The sequence below is a fragment of the Lontra canadensis genome, unplaced genomic scaffold, assembly GCF_010015895.1.
Source record: "Lontra canadensis isolate GAN:19392208 unplaced genomic scaffold, GSC_riverotter_1.0 scaffold11, whole genome shotgun sequence".
In the NCBI taxonomy this organism is placed as follows: Eukaryota; Metazoa; Chordata; class Mammalia; order Carnivora; family Mustelidae; genus Lontra; species Lontra canadensis.
Window position 1 is genome coordinate 1 of NW_022631005.1, and position 15,066 is coordinate 15,066.

At 43.9% G+C, this 15,066-nt stretch overlaps 1 protein-coding gene across 1 annotated transcript in view; it reads right to left on the reverse strand.

Moving 5' to 3' along the window:
- Window positions 1–4: 4 nt before the first annotated feature.
- Window positions 5–15,066, reverse strand: part of LOC116866928 (WAS/WASL-interacting protein family member 1-like) — a gene marked incomplete at its 3' end in the record, with an annotated part of 104,474 nt that continues 89,412 nt past the window's right edge. Inside the window, exons 2-5 of the mRNA XM_032856201.1 lie at window positions 13,558–13,646; window positions 9,077–9,206; window positions 3,502–3,657; window positions 5–439 (exon numbers count right to left, since the gene is read on the reverse strand). Coding sequence (XP_032712092.1) covers window positions 5–439; window positions 3,502–3,657; window positions 9,077–9,206; window positions 13,558–13,608 — 772 coding nt within the window. The remainder of the gene's footprint in view (window positions 440–3,501; window positions 3,658–9,076; window positions 9,207–13,557; window positions 13,647–15,066) is intronic.

A 15,066-nucleotide genomic window follows, 5' to 3' on the forward strand; every position in this document is an offset into this window, starting at 1 on the left:
GGGGGGGGTTTGTCCTCCAAGGCCCTGCTGGGGGTCGGGGGCAGGGGAGGCCTGTTGGAGAAGGGCGAGGAGGAGCTGGAGGGTGTCTGGCGGACGGAGCCTCCTCCAAAAGCAGCACCTCGGTTTCCAGGGAAGGGGGGAGGGGTGGGCCCAGGACTGGGCTGCCTGGGGGCCCCAGGCACTGGTAGGGAGCCCCGGTTGTGAAGGCTTGATTGAATGGGTCTTGGTGTATTGGGAACTGGAGGGGGAATGCTATCAGGCTTTGAGCCCACGTCGGGCCTCGGGGGAGGCATTCGACTCCTCTGAGGCTCTGGGGGACCACTTCTGTGGCCGGGAGAAGGCACAGGAAACCTCCCTGGGCCACTTGGGGGTGAGAAAGGCTTAGCAGATGTGGCTCTTCCTCCTGGTGGCAAAATCGGGGGTCGGCTTCCTCCAGAATCTGAAGAACAAGAAAAAAAAAATCCAGTTAGAAAATTAGGACCCCCTCTCAAAGGAATCAGAGAACTAGAGTACATTCTCAGCTACTGGATGGAAGTCCTTTCCTAGATGCTCTAAAGTATATAGCTATTATTTATATACATCAGGTTCTGGTGGTTCTTCTGGGGGACAGAAGAACAGATCACAGATCCCTGCGCACCTGCTAGTTTCGGGTCCTACAACCTGTAGGCTGACAAAAAAATGCCGGAGAGCCCTGTTGGCATTAGGTGTGGACAAGAACCAGGATTAAGTTGTCAGTGGTTCAGGAGAGCTCCCCATTCATCATGAGAAGAAAAGGACAGGATGGTGTTGGCATGTCTGCTAATGATTTTCTTTCCTCCCTATCAAACATCCCTGTCCTCCTGCTGTACCTCTCAGGTTCGAAAAAATAACAGCCATGTTAGGTGAAAATTAGTTATCTCAAGGTAAATCTCCATTGGGGAGGGCTTACCCAGTCCCTTTGAATAAATTTCCCAAGAGAAGGTAGAAAAATGTCATGGAAGAATCGTTAACTGAAATAAGAAAGAACTAACAAAGGAAAAAGAAATGGTCAGAGTTTGATTGAAAGACTTGACACCGGTGGTTGGTCTTCATCTGCAAAGAAGCAGGCAAACTACACAAGTTCTTTTCCTCACTGAATCACCTTCCACGTCAACACTGGCATGAGAGAACAACCCTATTATGCAATTAATATTAAACTGCTTTGGTTCAACAGAAGGAAACAAAGTTATGGAAAAATTCAAATCACCACCCCAGAATCTCTTGGAACCTAAGGTAATTCTCAAAAAATGGTGACCCTGGAAACTTCTACCACTTCAACTGTGAGTTAATTAATTCCATACCAGATATTAATTGAGTACCAGCTATATACCAGCCATTATTCTAGATGCTAACTCCAGAAGAATATACAAAATAAGAAAAAAATCCTGCTCTCCCGTGGCTTACATTCTTGTGGGAGAGATAAATAATAAACCAGCAAACTTATAAACATTTGCAGATAGTTGTAAGTACTAAAAAGAAACTGAAATAGGTGAGATGGGGAGACCAGATAGATGGGGTGGCTGGCTGGGGATGGCTTTTCTGAAGATACGACATTTGAGCTGAGGCCAGCCATAGAAAGATAGGGAAGAAGGTGCTTTAGGCAGAGGGCCAGCAGGTGCAAAGGCCCTGGAGTGGGAATGAGCTTCAGGTTGAAAAACCGAGGTCTGTGTGCCTGGCATGGTGAGCTGGAGAAGCAAGCGGACCCTGAGTGGCCAGCAAGGGCCAGGTCATAAGGACCCTTATAAAGCAGAGGACTTCAGACTTTTTTTTTTTTTTTTAAAAGACTATTCATTTATTTATTTATTTGAGAGAAAGAGTGTGTGAGAGAGAGAGAGAACATGGCGGGGGGCAGGGGACGGAGCAAAGAGAGAGGGAGAAGCAGACTTCCAGCTGAGACAGGAGCCAGGACTCTGGGATCATGACTTGAGCCAAAGGCAGACACTTAAAGGACTGAGCCACCCCAGGTGCCCCCAGAGGACTTCAGATTTCACCCAAGGCACAATGAGAGACATTTGGATGGATTCATACAGCGGAGTAACATGAACTCTAGAGAGAATTTATTTCAACTTCAGTACCAGAAGAAAGGTGTGTTTCCCTTGACTGTGTGGTATATTTCTAGGTCACCAACCTGTGATAAATTGTATCAGATTGAAGCTGGATTACTCGCCATGTGTACATCACATGAACTGTTCACTGTGTGGACGGTACACTAGGCCGATGTGTATATCTGGTACACCATTTTGTGCACGAACATAATTCCTTCTTCACGTTATGAATTTACTTCCACTTGTCTTTTGCCTTAATTTCTTCACCTGTTGTTAAAGCACTGAATGTCTGCATTTGTCAGCTGCCTCAGTCCTTCTGGTGGGTTTTAAGTAAGTAAATTTATTTTATTTATTTTTTTAAGTCTTTTTTTAAGATTTTATTTATTTATTTGACAGAGAGAGATCACAAGTAGGCAGAGAGGCAGGCGGGGGGGTGGGGAGGAAGCAGGCTCCCTGCTGAGCAGAGAGCCCGATGTGGGGCTCGATCCCAGGACCCTGGGACCATGACCTGAGCCAAAGGCAGAGGCTTTAACCCACTGAGCCACCCAGGCACCCCTTAAGTAAGTAAATTTAAATGTGAATGTAGGTCTGGCAAGACAGAATCTCTCATATTAAGTATCTTTCTAGATTTTGACCATCCAACACTAAATAGTCAGCTAACCGTGAGGATTCAGTGGTTTTGTCTTTATACGATCATGAGAATTTCACACTTTCCCAGGAGACATACGAAACGATCGCAGAATTAGAAACAAAAGTCTTCTAACACAACAAACATTAATACCAAAAATTTTATGGTAAAACTTATTGAGCCTCATGTACTTTGTAAGGTTTTTTATTTGGGCATGACCAGGTTCCATTTTTCTCTCTGCCATTAGGTTCAAGACAATCCCATAGGACTCCTTTCCACGTGTCTGTGCAGACAATATTTAGAATCACTGGCCCTCAAATGCCAGATGTCTGTCATGCAAAACACTTTTCTAGATTTAGTGAGACATGTAATTACATTCCATATAACACACTCCACAGTGTTTTGGAAAGTGGCTCACAGGTATTTTCCATACTAGACAGCTGGGTCAGGCTGCCTCACAAAGAAAAGGTGAATTTGCCAGGTCACCAGGCAGACCTTCCAGCAGTGGCCAGTTCCATTTGCTCCTCCTTTTCCTTCCCACTCTAGCTCACCCTTTAGAAAAGTACAAAAAAGTACAAGTTACCCTGAGGACACAGGGCAAATATTTAACAGCTCCATGGAGTGGTCTGATTTTGATTTAAGAAAAAAAAAAAAAAAGATGCTAAATAGAGTCTTTCTTGTAAAACAATGTTACATTTCAAGCGATCTAAAATGTTTTAAAGGGCACAGTGCCTTAGAGGGGATGCCAAGCCTCCAAACCATGAAACTTGGCCTCACCTTGTTGCTAAGAGACAAAGAAACTCTCCTTACCACCATCCCTGTTGGCTGTGGATCTCAGCTTCGGCATCCCAGCCTGAAACAGTCCTCCCAAGCCAGGTGGGGCACCTCCTCCAAAACTGCTGCCGCCGCCGCCGCCACCGAAGCCACCACCGCCACCACCGCCACCAGCACCGGCTCCTTTAGGTTCTGCAGAAGGAAGGAAACACTCTCTTCACTGTGTATGAAAACAGCACCAGAGTACAGCCTGAGCCCAAGTACACAATAAACAATGTGGGTCAAACAGGGAGCTGGCTCCAACTGGGCCTGTGCGTGACTCCTGGGATTTCATGAAAAAGCAGTATTTTAACAATTCACCGTACCCCTGGTCAGAAAAGGAAGGGTTTTGCTTTTCACTCCAGGGCGGTCTCAGGCCCCAGAGCAGGAGAATTAGTGATAGATGATGCCTTGCCCCCATGCTCCCTGCTTGGCTAGCTGCTGTATGAGTTATTACCTGTATCCTAAGATTTGGCAAATAAAAGAATCTTCAAAGAAAGCAAATCCCAAAGGAGGGGGAGATATAATAAAAGGTGGTAAAAAGGAGAATCGTAAAAATAAAAGGAAGAAAATAAAATATCCCGTAATTTTGGAAATTAATACACTACTTTGGTGTATTTTTTCCTGCTAGTACTTTTTTATTTTATATTTTTTTCTCAAAATTAAGACCAAATTCACTAAACAGCTTTTAGCCTCCTCTTTTCACTTAACACTTTATTGTTAGCATTCCCATGTCATCAAATACTCTTTGAAAACACAAGTTTAAGGGACCACATTGTGTTTTAGGGCATGAATATATTGTGGTTCTTTTGACCATCTATTTATTTGATGACCTCATGGTTTGATTTCAATTTTCTAATAGCATAAAGCCCAACAGTAGGCTTAAACATTTTAAAAAACTCCCTGCAGCTGAAGATGGTACAAAGATTTTGTTTTATTTATATTTATTTATTTATTTATATTTATATGTATTTTAATATATTTTATATATATTCATATATTTCATATATATTTATATATTCATATATTAATTTATATATAATATATATTTATTATTTATTTATTTATATTTATTTTTATTTATATTTATTTATTTGTTTTATTTTGTATTTACTTCCCCAAGCCTGTGGAGGATCCTGAAATGGGTAAATAGACAACAATGTAAAGAAAGAAAAAAAAGAAAGAAAAAGAAAGTAAAAAGAAGATTACTAAGTATCCTGTCTAGCCTTTCGGGTTATTTCCCTTGTCTATGACATATTATACAACTCTGTAAGTTGCAGAAACCTGATAATAATTGTCCATAGAAATGTAAAATAGTTGTGTTCAGCGTCATGCAATTGACTTCACACAGGTTTACCTATCTGTAAATTCATTTCAGCTCTGATGTGTGTGGTACTTTGAACTCTCCTTTGCACTGGTAACAGTATACTACCTCCCTCAGTAGTTAATGACTTAAATAAAATATTTGACATATGTTTGTTTTATATCTATATGAGAGCCATGACTATAACCCTTTTAAAGAAGTGTCTCGGGGTGCCTGGGTGGCTCAGTGGGTTAAAGCCTCTGCCTTCGGCTCAGGTCATGATCTCAGAGTCCTACGATCGAGCCCCACATCGGGTTCATGATCTCAGAGTCCTGGGATCAAGCCCCACATCGGGCTCTTTGCTCAGCAGGGAGCCTGCTTCCTCCTCTCTCTCTGCCTGTCTCTCTGCCTACTTGTAATCTCTGTCAAATAAATAAATAAAATCTTAAAAAAAAATTTAAAGAAGTGTCTCATACAATTTATGATGTATGTATGTATTGTATGTTTGTATTTAAGAGGTTTAACATTGTTTAAAGTTTTATCCCTGGAAAACCTTCTAGAGTCTTTGACAGGCAATATGAAATCTACAAATCAATAAGGGAGGACTGACACTTTTATGATATTTAGACTATATGGAAACATGGTATACTCTCCCATGTCTTCTGCTACATTCAATCAAGTTTTATAATTTTTCCTGATATGGGTCACATATGCTTCTTGTTAAGGTTACTTTGATACATTTTTGTTTGTTGAAACTGTGAAAGGGGTGTTTGCCCCCTTTTGTAATTGGTTATCATTGGCATCAGAAAATTTCGGGGCACCTGGGTGGCTCAGTGGGCTAAGCCTCTGCCTTTAGCTCAGGTCATGATCTCAGGGTTCTGGGATCGAGCCCCGCATCTGGCTCTCTGCTCTGCAGGGAGCCGGCTTCCCCATCTCCCTCTGCCTGCTGTTCTGCCTACTTGTGATCTCTCTCACTCTGTCAAATAAATTTTAAAAAATCCTTAAAAGAAAGAAAATTTCATTTGACATCTAATAAACCATTCTGCTAATATTTTCTAAATTAAAATTTATTTAAAAATTATTACCTTGGATTTTCTACTAGACATATGGTCTCCAAATAATAAAGGTTTTGGTTCCTCTTGTATCTTATCTTTGTTCTAGTTTATATAAGTAATTACTTTGATGACTGAACTTCCATATGATATAAATTATTAATATTGCTACAGGCAACCATAGTTTGCTTTTAATGAGCATGCCTTTAACCCGGGAACTACTGGCACTTTAGGGCAGATAGTTCTTTGTGGGTGGTTGTCTTGTTCTCTGTTTCCAGCATGCCTGGCCTTCACCCACTAGATGTCAGTAGGAACCCCACCTTGGCTAAGTTGTGACAAATAAAAATGCCTCCAGACATTGCCACAGGTCTCCTGGGACACTGATAGATAGCTTTCTTTTTGTGTTTGTGCTGCCTAGGTCAAGTTTGAGGTTAGGACCATGTGAATCCCATTATATCGATCAGATAGCTTTTCCTCTCTTCCTATGTTTGGGAATGATTTGTATAGCCTTTGAATAAGCTGTTTCTTAAAATCTGGAAGAATTCACTGATAAAGTTATCTGGCTCTAAAGCTCTTTAGAGAGAAAGCTAGAAAAAGTGTTCAACTTCGCCATGCTCGTTGAAGCCTTATGAGTGAATTTTGATAAATTTATGCTTTTTGTAAAACATTAATTTCTTTAAGATTTTAACATGTTTTAGCATATAAATGCATCACAGCATCCTTAATTTTGAAAAAACCTGCATTAAATCTCTCACTAATCTATGCTGAGTCCTACTTTTATTCATTTGTGTTTTCTTTTCTTCTCGATTAGACTGATCCTAAGCCTGTGTTAGCTCTGCACTTTTTTTAGGGGTGGAGCTTTCTGGGATACCTTTGGGAAATCTGCTGAAAGAAGAAATAACCTGATCATGAACTGACAAGGATCACCTCACCTAACAAATCAAATTACAATAACAATTTCCAGAAGTATATGCAAAATGGCTCCTGTTACGAAATTACAATTTTTTTTACTAATTTTAATTATTACTGATAATAATAATATGCTCTTGACACTCAAATATTACTCATTAATTAATGATACATTTTGGAATGCTGCATTTAAAGAGGATACCTTTACATGGCAGCGGACATTCAAAGAGACTGATGCACTATCAGACATCATTCATCAGTGCTCTTAACACAGACCTTTGGAGCATCTTTCAGAGAGAAAAGCTAAAGTAGTTGATGAACGCTTACTGGCTCCTGGTCACTTCCTTAGGAGTCACACTGCAGGACGAGGCTGAAATAAGAGCATTATCCTGCATAACCACGGTCAACATTTTGACATAGAACCCAGGCAGGCTTCAGCTGCAAACAAATATAAAGCTATGGGTGGACCATGCCACTTACAGAGCCCATGACCACGGTACCAGCGTCCGCTAAGTGCACGGACGACAGGGCATGAGCTGGCTTGCATCTTGTGTACATGAAGCAAAGCACGTTCATAAACATCACTGAACCGCTGGAAGGGAGAAGAGCTAACATTTCTTTCCATTGAATGGCAGGAGAAGGGGACCTTGAAGAATACAGTTAGTTTCTAATAGTGGATTCAGGAATAGGCCACAGACTGTCCAGTGTTCTTCAGTATCAGTGGGGAATTCACATCTACCTCTCTCGAGCCCCCGGCTCCCCCTCCTAGGGGAAAGAACGACTGAGCTGTGTTCCTGACGTCAGCAGTGTGCAGAGCGCCTCTGGCCCCATACCTTGCACTGGGACTCAGACAGCTTTGGACCAAGGCTCCCCAGAGGTAAGTGGTGCTGGGCTCCCTTCAGGGAGAATTTTGTGACACCAATCAGGAGGATTAAGGGATTATAAAATAACCCGATCAGTTTCATAAGCTTTTCAAAAACAATTTTGATGAGAGAGAGAGAGAGCAAGAGAAGAAACCCAAGCAGGGGGAGAGGAGGAGGGGAAGCAGGCTCCGCCCTGAGCAAGGGGCCCAATGCGGGGCTCCATCCCAGGACTCTGGGACCATGACCTGAGCCCAAGGCAGATAGATGCCTAACGACTGAGCCACCCAGTGCCCCTCGTGGACATTTTGACTAAGAGGTAACTGTGTCCAGTCAAGTTTAAAAGTCCCCATAGTTTCTTCTGGAGAATGGTGTACTCTCTCCCCTGCAACACACAACCTGACACAGCAGAGCAATGTGCAAAAGCCTTTGTCTTGGTCTTCCTCTTTTCCATTTTCCTCCCATACTAATGTTCTCACCTAACTCTGAGCCTTCTTTCTTCTCTACTCATTAGGCGCTTTTCCTAGAAATTCTTCCTAAATACTTCTACTCCTCGACTTGGCTAAAATCCTGCATCCACTGGTCACCATCTACAAAACTCCCTGTGGTGATTTTTGGAAAGTCAGTCTATTTCCTGTTGAGTCCAAATGGGATCTGGGTGTAGGATATGGGTAGCCGGCAGTGGAAGGGTCTAGGAATGTGTGGAGACAGTTTCAAGGCCTAGTTATTAACTACCAGTAGATTCAAGTCATGGATAAGTTTTCATTCTGTGGTAAATGTTAACAGGAGTTCTGTGTTGTGGGTACCTGCTTGTTTTTACATCCCCTGGCTTATTCTAGAAAGTTCCTCAGACTTACGATGGGTAGATAAGCAAAGTTGTGATCTCATTTCCTCTCTCTCTCCCAGCTCCAGAAAATCATACCTTACACTTGAATGACACATCCCAGCCCACAGAACACTTTTGCATTGTCTCGTCTGCTGCTCACAGCAAACTGTGAGGACAGCAGAACAGCCATTATCTCCATTTTACAACTGGAAAACAATAATGTGTGGAGATGGTTAAGTGATGGATGTGCCAGAACTCGAACCTACACCTGTTGATTCCAAGGCTGGGGCTCTTTCCATATTTCATGCAGCCTTTTGATCTGTGGTGCAAAGAGTAACGGGTTAACTTCCAGAAAGTGTGGTGAATAATTCAGAGAATCACTGCTGTGTGTGTCTTGGACAAAGAATTATTATACTGGCTTCCTGCAGCATTAGAGGGAACCCAAGCCGGAGCTGTGGCCACAATGAGTGATACAGTCCCTTATTTTGCTAGCTTTGCAGCTGTTGTTAACAAAAACAAAACAAAACAAAACAAAACAAAACCAACCACTTTTTGGAAGGATAGGGCTGATTGTTAGGCCATAAATCACTTATCTCCATGGAAAACAGCTTTTTTCACTTACTGTCCAATATCGGCGCACTCCTGTCATTGGTGACTGTCTTCTTCAGTTTCTTCCCTTTGCTGATGTCAGAGAGAAGAGCATTTCTCCCAGCCTGTTCTGACTTATTCAAGGTAGGCTTTTCCGTATTGGCCTGAAAGGAAACCATGCAGACTTACAGTCATCTCTTGAATTAAAATCATATACTACAACACTCAGAGGGGACAGCTAGAGTACTGCAAGCTTGTTACTGAGGTTCTTGGCAATGGTTGTAAATTCTCCACAAGTTTTAGATCCGCTGTCATTCTTTTTAAGACCCAGACATTTGGGAACAGATGAAGCAATAAATTACATTCATTTTTAATGCAGGAAGAGTCAGTCCCTGATAAAAGTCTCTAAAAATTCAGACCACAATCTGGTGGTCACCAAAAGAGCCAGGGTTGGATGGCTCAAAACAAGAAGGGAATTTCGAGATTCTGCTAGATACTACAAGGCTTCATACTCCAGAATGTGTCCTGAAGAATAGCTTCTCTCTCCTATCTTTTAGGGCTAATCTGGAGCAAGGGGAAAATTGTCTCTAGCAAAAAGGGTCAGTTGCATGTGTTTTAAATTCATCCAAGTTTTAGAAAATAATTCCCTCTGTTTACATTGACAAAGATTTTTTTCTTTTTAAGTTAGGGCAGATTTGAGGTGTAATTTCCATAATAATCAAGTCACTACTTTAGTGTATAGTTCTACAGGTTTTGAAAAGGATACATTCATGAGACCACCACCACACTCAAGATCTAGAACACGTCCATAAGCCCCCGAAGTTCCCGCATGTCCTTGCCTAAGGTGTTTCTCACAAAGAATTCCTTTGAAAGCTTAGCTCACAGAGATTGCAGAGTGGACAAAGGTGCTGCTTTAAAATGCTTAGGTGTTTTCTCACTTTTCTGGAATGCCTGGGAAAGATCCGTACTATGAAACCGGGATGTTGCCTCCTCAGGGTTATTTTAGGGAGCAGGGACACTGAGAGCCTAGAGCACAGGACTCGGAAGTAGTAGGCATGTGCCTGGGTCTGTCACATGGGGAAACTGGCTTGGTCTGGCCTGGCCCTCGGCAGAGGTGACTTCCCCAAACCCAGTGGTCCTTCCAGCAGCCCTCAGAGGCCTTTCAGGCTGGTCCTAGCCCTTTTGGAAGGATCTGATTCCAGAGGAGCCGGTGGGGGGCGTAGGAGGTAAAGATGGAACCGGCTAGCTTGCTACCTCACCCAGCGATTTATTACGAGCTCAGGCAGAAGGAAAGCTAAGAAAAACCCTGAAGCAGGATACACAGAAGCTCTCTGTTAAGGTGAAAGGGTCCTGGAATAATTATAAGGTATTACTTGCTCATAATAACAGCAGTTAACATTTTATAAAGCGTGTACTATGGGCCAGGCACTGCTTTTACCTCATTTACGTGTATTAATTCATTTAGTCCTCATCAGCCCTGTGAGTCATTATTTCCATTCTAGAGACAAGAGAGCAGAGGCACAGGGAGGTAAAATCATTTGCCCCGGTCACCGAGACAGTTAGAGGAGGACCCTAGGATCCAAACCCCGGCAGTGTGATTCCAGAGCTTCCCCTGTAACTTGCAGAAGGGGAAACGTGGTATCTAACATGCACCTTGCCCACACTAGGGAGCGGCTGTTAAAGGTACAAACTCACAACCAGAAGACGAGCAAGTCCTGGACGAGTACAGCATGGTGATGAGAGTCAACAATATTGTATTATAAACTTCAAAGCTGCTAAGAGACTGGGTCTTTGATGTTCTCACCAGGAAAAAGGAATGATAATTGCGTGATGTGAAAGAGGTGTTAGCTAAGCTCAGGTGGTAATTACATTAAATACAAAAATGTAGCAAATCAACATGCTGTAGGACTTAATCAATAATACCTCAGTTAAGAAAAGTAACAAAATACCCCTTCCCCACCTGCCTGCGACACTGCCCTGAGCAAGCCTGTGAATATCAGCTTCCGATCGTTCGAGAAGGGCTCTTACATGCACAGCTCCAGTGTGCTAATGGAGTCATCCTCTGTTGCTCTGAAACTTAGTTTTTCAACTTGATGACACATCTTGGACATCTTGGGGTGAACTCTTAAGATCACCTACTGTCTTCTTTAAGGATGAAACAATTTTCACCGGCCTCCCGTGATGCCTCCAAGTGTCTTTTGGTGCCTGATCTCCTTGGGCGCGAATTCCTCTCCGGTGGGCAGTCTGGAGCCCTTCACTGAGCTGTCCCACCAGACAGTGCCCTGCGACAGCCACCAACCCACCTTTCCCTTTGCTCGTCTCTGTACCCTACTTCTCTAGGATCTTGCTTTAGGTCACATAAAAATGGATAGAAATGAATAAATAAATAAATAAATAAAGTATAGAAATGAGTTGATGGAATAAATTTCAGTCACTGCAGTACCACCTGAATGTCTTCTCAGCTCTCTGTCTTACTATTTATTTAATATTTTTCATTAAGTCAGTTCACTATATTATTTATACAATTTTTCAGTGAATATTTTCTTTTAAATTAACTCACCATTAAACCCTTAGTTTAATGTAATAGTTATAAATTTTAGAACATATTAAAATAAGTACATGAGCATTAAAATTAAAAAAAAATCCACATACTACCTAGCTAGTGGATAAAACCACACTTTTGGGGAAATAGAGATAAATAAATCCTGCTATGTTAGCTCGATCAGAATTTTTCTTTCTTTTTCTTTCTTTTTTTTTTTAGATTTCATTTATTTGAGAGAGAGTGAGAGTATGCATGAGGGGAGGGGCAGTGAGAGAGGGAGAAGCAGACTCCCCATTGAGCAGGGAGCCTGATGCGGGGCTCGATCCCAGGACCCTGAGAGCGTGACCTGAGCGGAAGGCAGAGGCTTAACCCACTGAGCCACCCAGGCGCCCCTGGATCAGGATTTTTCAAACTTATCTGAGTGAAGGATCAATTTCAATTTTTTTCCCCCAGTTCACCTTGGAATGATACTTCTGTAAAATCACAATTAATTATTAGAAAAATGAATTAGGGTCACCTGGGTGACTCAATCCCTTAAGCATCTGACTGTTGGTTTCAGCTCAGGCTATGATCTCAGGGTTGTGAGATCGAGGCCCATGTCAGGCTCCCGGCCGGGCAGGGAGTCTGCTGAAGATTCCCTCTCTCCCTCTCCCTCTGCCCCTCCCCCTTCCTGCTCACACGTGCACACTCTCGCTCTTTCCCTAAAAATACACAAGTAAGTAAATATTTTTAAAAAGAATAATGAATTACTTAAAAAAAGAGACCCACGAAATACAATCTTAGAAACAACAGACATAACACTACTGTCAAATTGCTGTGTTTCTTAATGCTTATTCTTTCTGTACTTGTCTCCTTGGGGCCGCTAAGCAGCAGCTGGAGGACCACACTGGGTAGCAACAAGCTGGTTAATTGTTTGTTCTTCTAATTGGGTTCCAACCTCAGATGGGCTACATAAATGTGTCCTGTGGAAGCCTGAGCAAGAGACTTTTCGTCTCTGAGCCTCCATTTCCCCAAGTGAAAAGGACCCATCAGCAGTGAAGCCTTCTCATGCTGAGGGAGGTAATGGGGCAAGGGGGTGCATCTGGGAGCCTTTTCTGTGTCACCATGGGGAGGGCTGCTGGCTTCCTGTAAGAAGGTACACTAATTTCTGAGGATAGGTCTATCAAGAGACCAGGAGGAGCCCAGTGAAGAAATTCCTTTGGAAAGTAGACATCTAAATGTAAGGACAGATTTAAAGATTTATTTATTTATTTGAGAGAAAGAGAGAGAGAGAGAGAGAATGAGCAGGAGGGGCAGAGGGAGAGGGAGAGAATCTCGAGCAGACTCCACATGAGCACAAGCCCTATCTGGGGCTCAACCTCATGACCCTGAGATCACAACCTGAGCTGAAACCAAGAGTTGGAAACTTACCTGTCCGCATCACCCAGGTGCCCCTGCAAGGACAGATTTAAAGAAGGATGTGAGTGTGGGGGAAGTGGGAGTGAGGGAGTAGTGGATGGTATTTGCCAAAAAGAAGAGTGGGAAGAAGGGAAGGAGGGAAGAGGGAAAGAAGGGAAAGTCAGAGAAAAAGAAAGAGTGAGTCTGCAGGAGCGTGAATGACCGCATTGCATACATAGACCAGGGTTTCTGGACCGTTCTGTCCAGAAGTTAAAGGGTAGAAGTCAAGCCCATTGAACGACAACAGAGCATGCCGGGCAGAACCCCAGTACTGGGAAGGGACAGGATGTTTCCCTGATGGACCTGACAGAGGAAACCCCACGAACGTGCACCCCACACATGTCCTCTGTACCACCTGAGACCTCTGACAACCGGCCCCCCAGGTCTCAGGGGTTGGCTTACTTGCAGCGGGAAAACCTGCCCCACGGTTTTCAAGCCATAATGCAAATACATGCAAAACAAATGCATGGGCGCCCAGGTTCGACTTCATCTGGGCTGCTTCGTGCACCATTCGGGGTCGTCAAGGGGCCACTCACCAGAGCAAATGTCGGCGGGGGCGGGGGTGCTGGAGGGGGAGGGACAGGCATCTTGGACAGCTACACGTTCAACAGTCTTGCTGGTCACTCTGTAAAAACAAAGCAAAAACAAACAAAACTTGGTCATGGATTAGACTTTTTAGTAATACTTTGTTCTAATCTTCCTTCCCTCCTTCCCACCAAAGGGACAGCTATTCACGAAGATTAGATTTTTTTTGAGAGAGAGGGGGTTGGGGTGGGGCAGAGGAAGAGAATCTCAAGCAGACTCTGTGCTGAGTGCAGAGCCCATCACCGGGCTCGATCTAGGACTTGGAAATCATAACCATGAGCCAAAACCAAGAGTCCGATGCTTAACCGACTGAGCCACCCAGGCGCCCCCAAGGGGTGTAATCATCTTTATGACATTGCTAAGATGTGACTCTTCTGGAAGGACCCTAGTAGGGGAGGTTTCTGAGCCCAAATGCCTTAAGATATTGGAAGCAAAATTGGTGCCTCACACTGCTCAATTCCCTTACCCACCAGAGCAGATCTGGGAAACAACACCCAGAGCCGGCATAAGCTGGAAGGTGGTTTTCTTCTTGCAAATACCTGGCATTCGCCTGGGACTTGGCACGAACTGTAGGCACGCAAAGACGAATATTTTTCTGGTCTTGCCCTCAAAGTTCTCACAGTCCTCCAGGGAAAGAAGGCAGGAATAAGGTAAGGCAGGCAGGTAAGATGGGCAAGGGGGCCAGATGCCATCTTTGTGCTACTGGGCATTTCCATATAGGAACGAAGTTTTTTAAAAGAGGGGGAAAAAGAGACAAGGTCCAGACTTCAGAGTCCCAAGCTGTTTACTAGAAATACACTTCATTAGAAAGGCTTTCTGAATAGTGCGACAGCTCTGGGAACAAGGGGAAGTCAGATGGTGGCGGGCTGGGAGAGTTCAGGGAAAACCCGGCCCGTGGCCGTGGGAAGGGGCAAACATCAGGGGCTGAAGAACCTACTGGACGAGGAAGCTTCCCAGCACTTCCTCCAGTCATGAATCCTCCTCCCCGCTCCGTTTTCAGGGTCCCATCCCTGGGTCCCAGGACCAGTGTAGGGCCAGGCGCTCTCACCCCCAAGTAATCTGGGCTCCTCCCATCCAGTCCCAGCTCCTCAAGTGTGGTCCTGGGTCAGCAGCAGGGGCGTCACCCCGAGCCCTTAGAAATGTCAAATCTCAGCCCCTCTTTCTACCCACCGAATTTGTTTCAGCACTTTAACAAGATCCTGAGGTGATTCGTGGGCACTAAAATTTGAACTGCCTGTTGTAGAATCTGAGTCTTAAGCCAGTGGGCAGCCTGGGACACTCCCCACCTGAACCACACGGAACATGTGTCCTGAATTTCAAACACAGAATTAAAAAAATAAAAGATTTTATTTACTTATTTGACGGAGAGAGGGAGTGAGCAGGAGCGCAAGCAGGGGGAGTGGCAGGCAGGGGAGAAGCAGGCTCCTCCCAGAGCAAGGAGCCCCACGTGGGGCTCGATC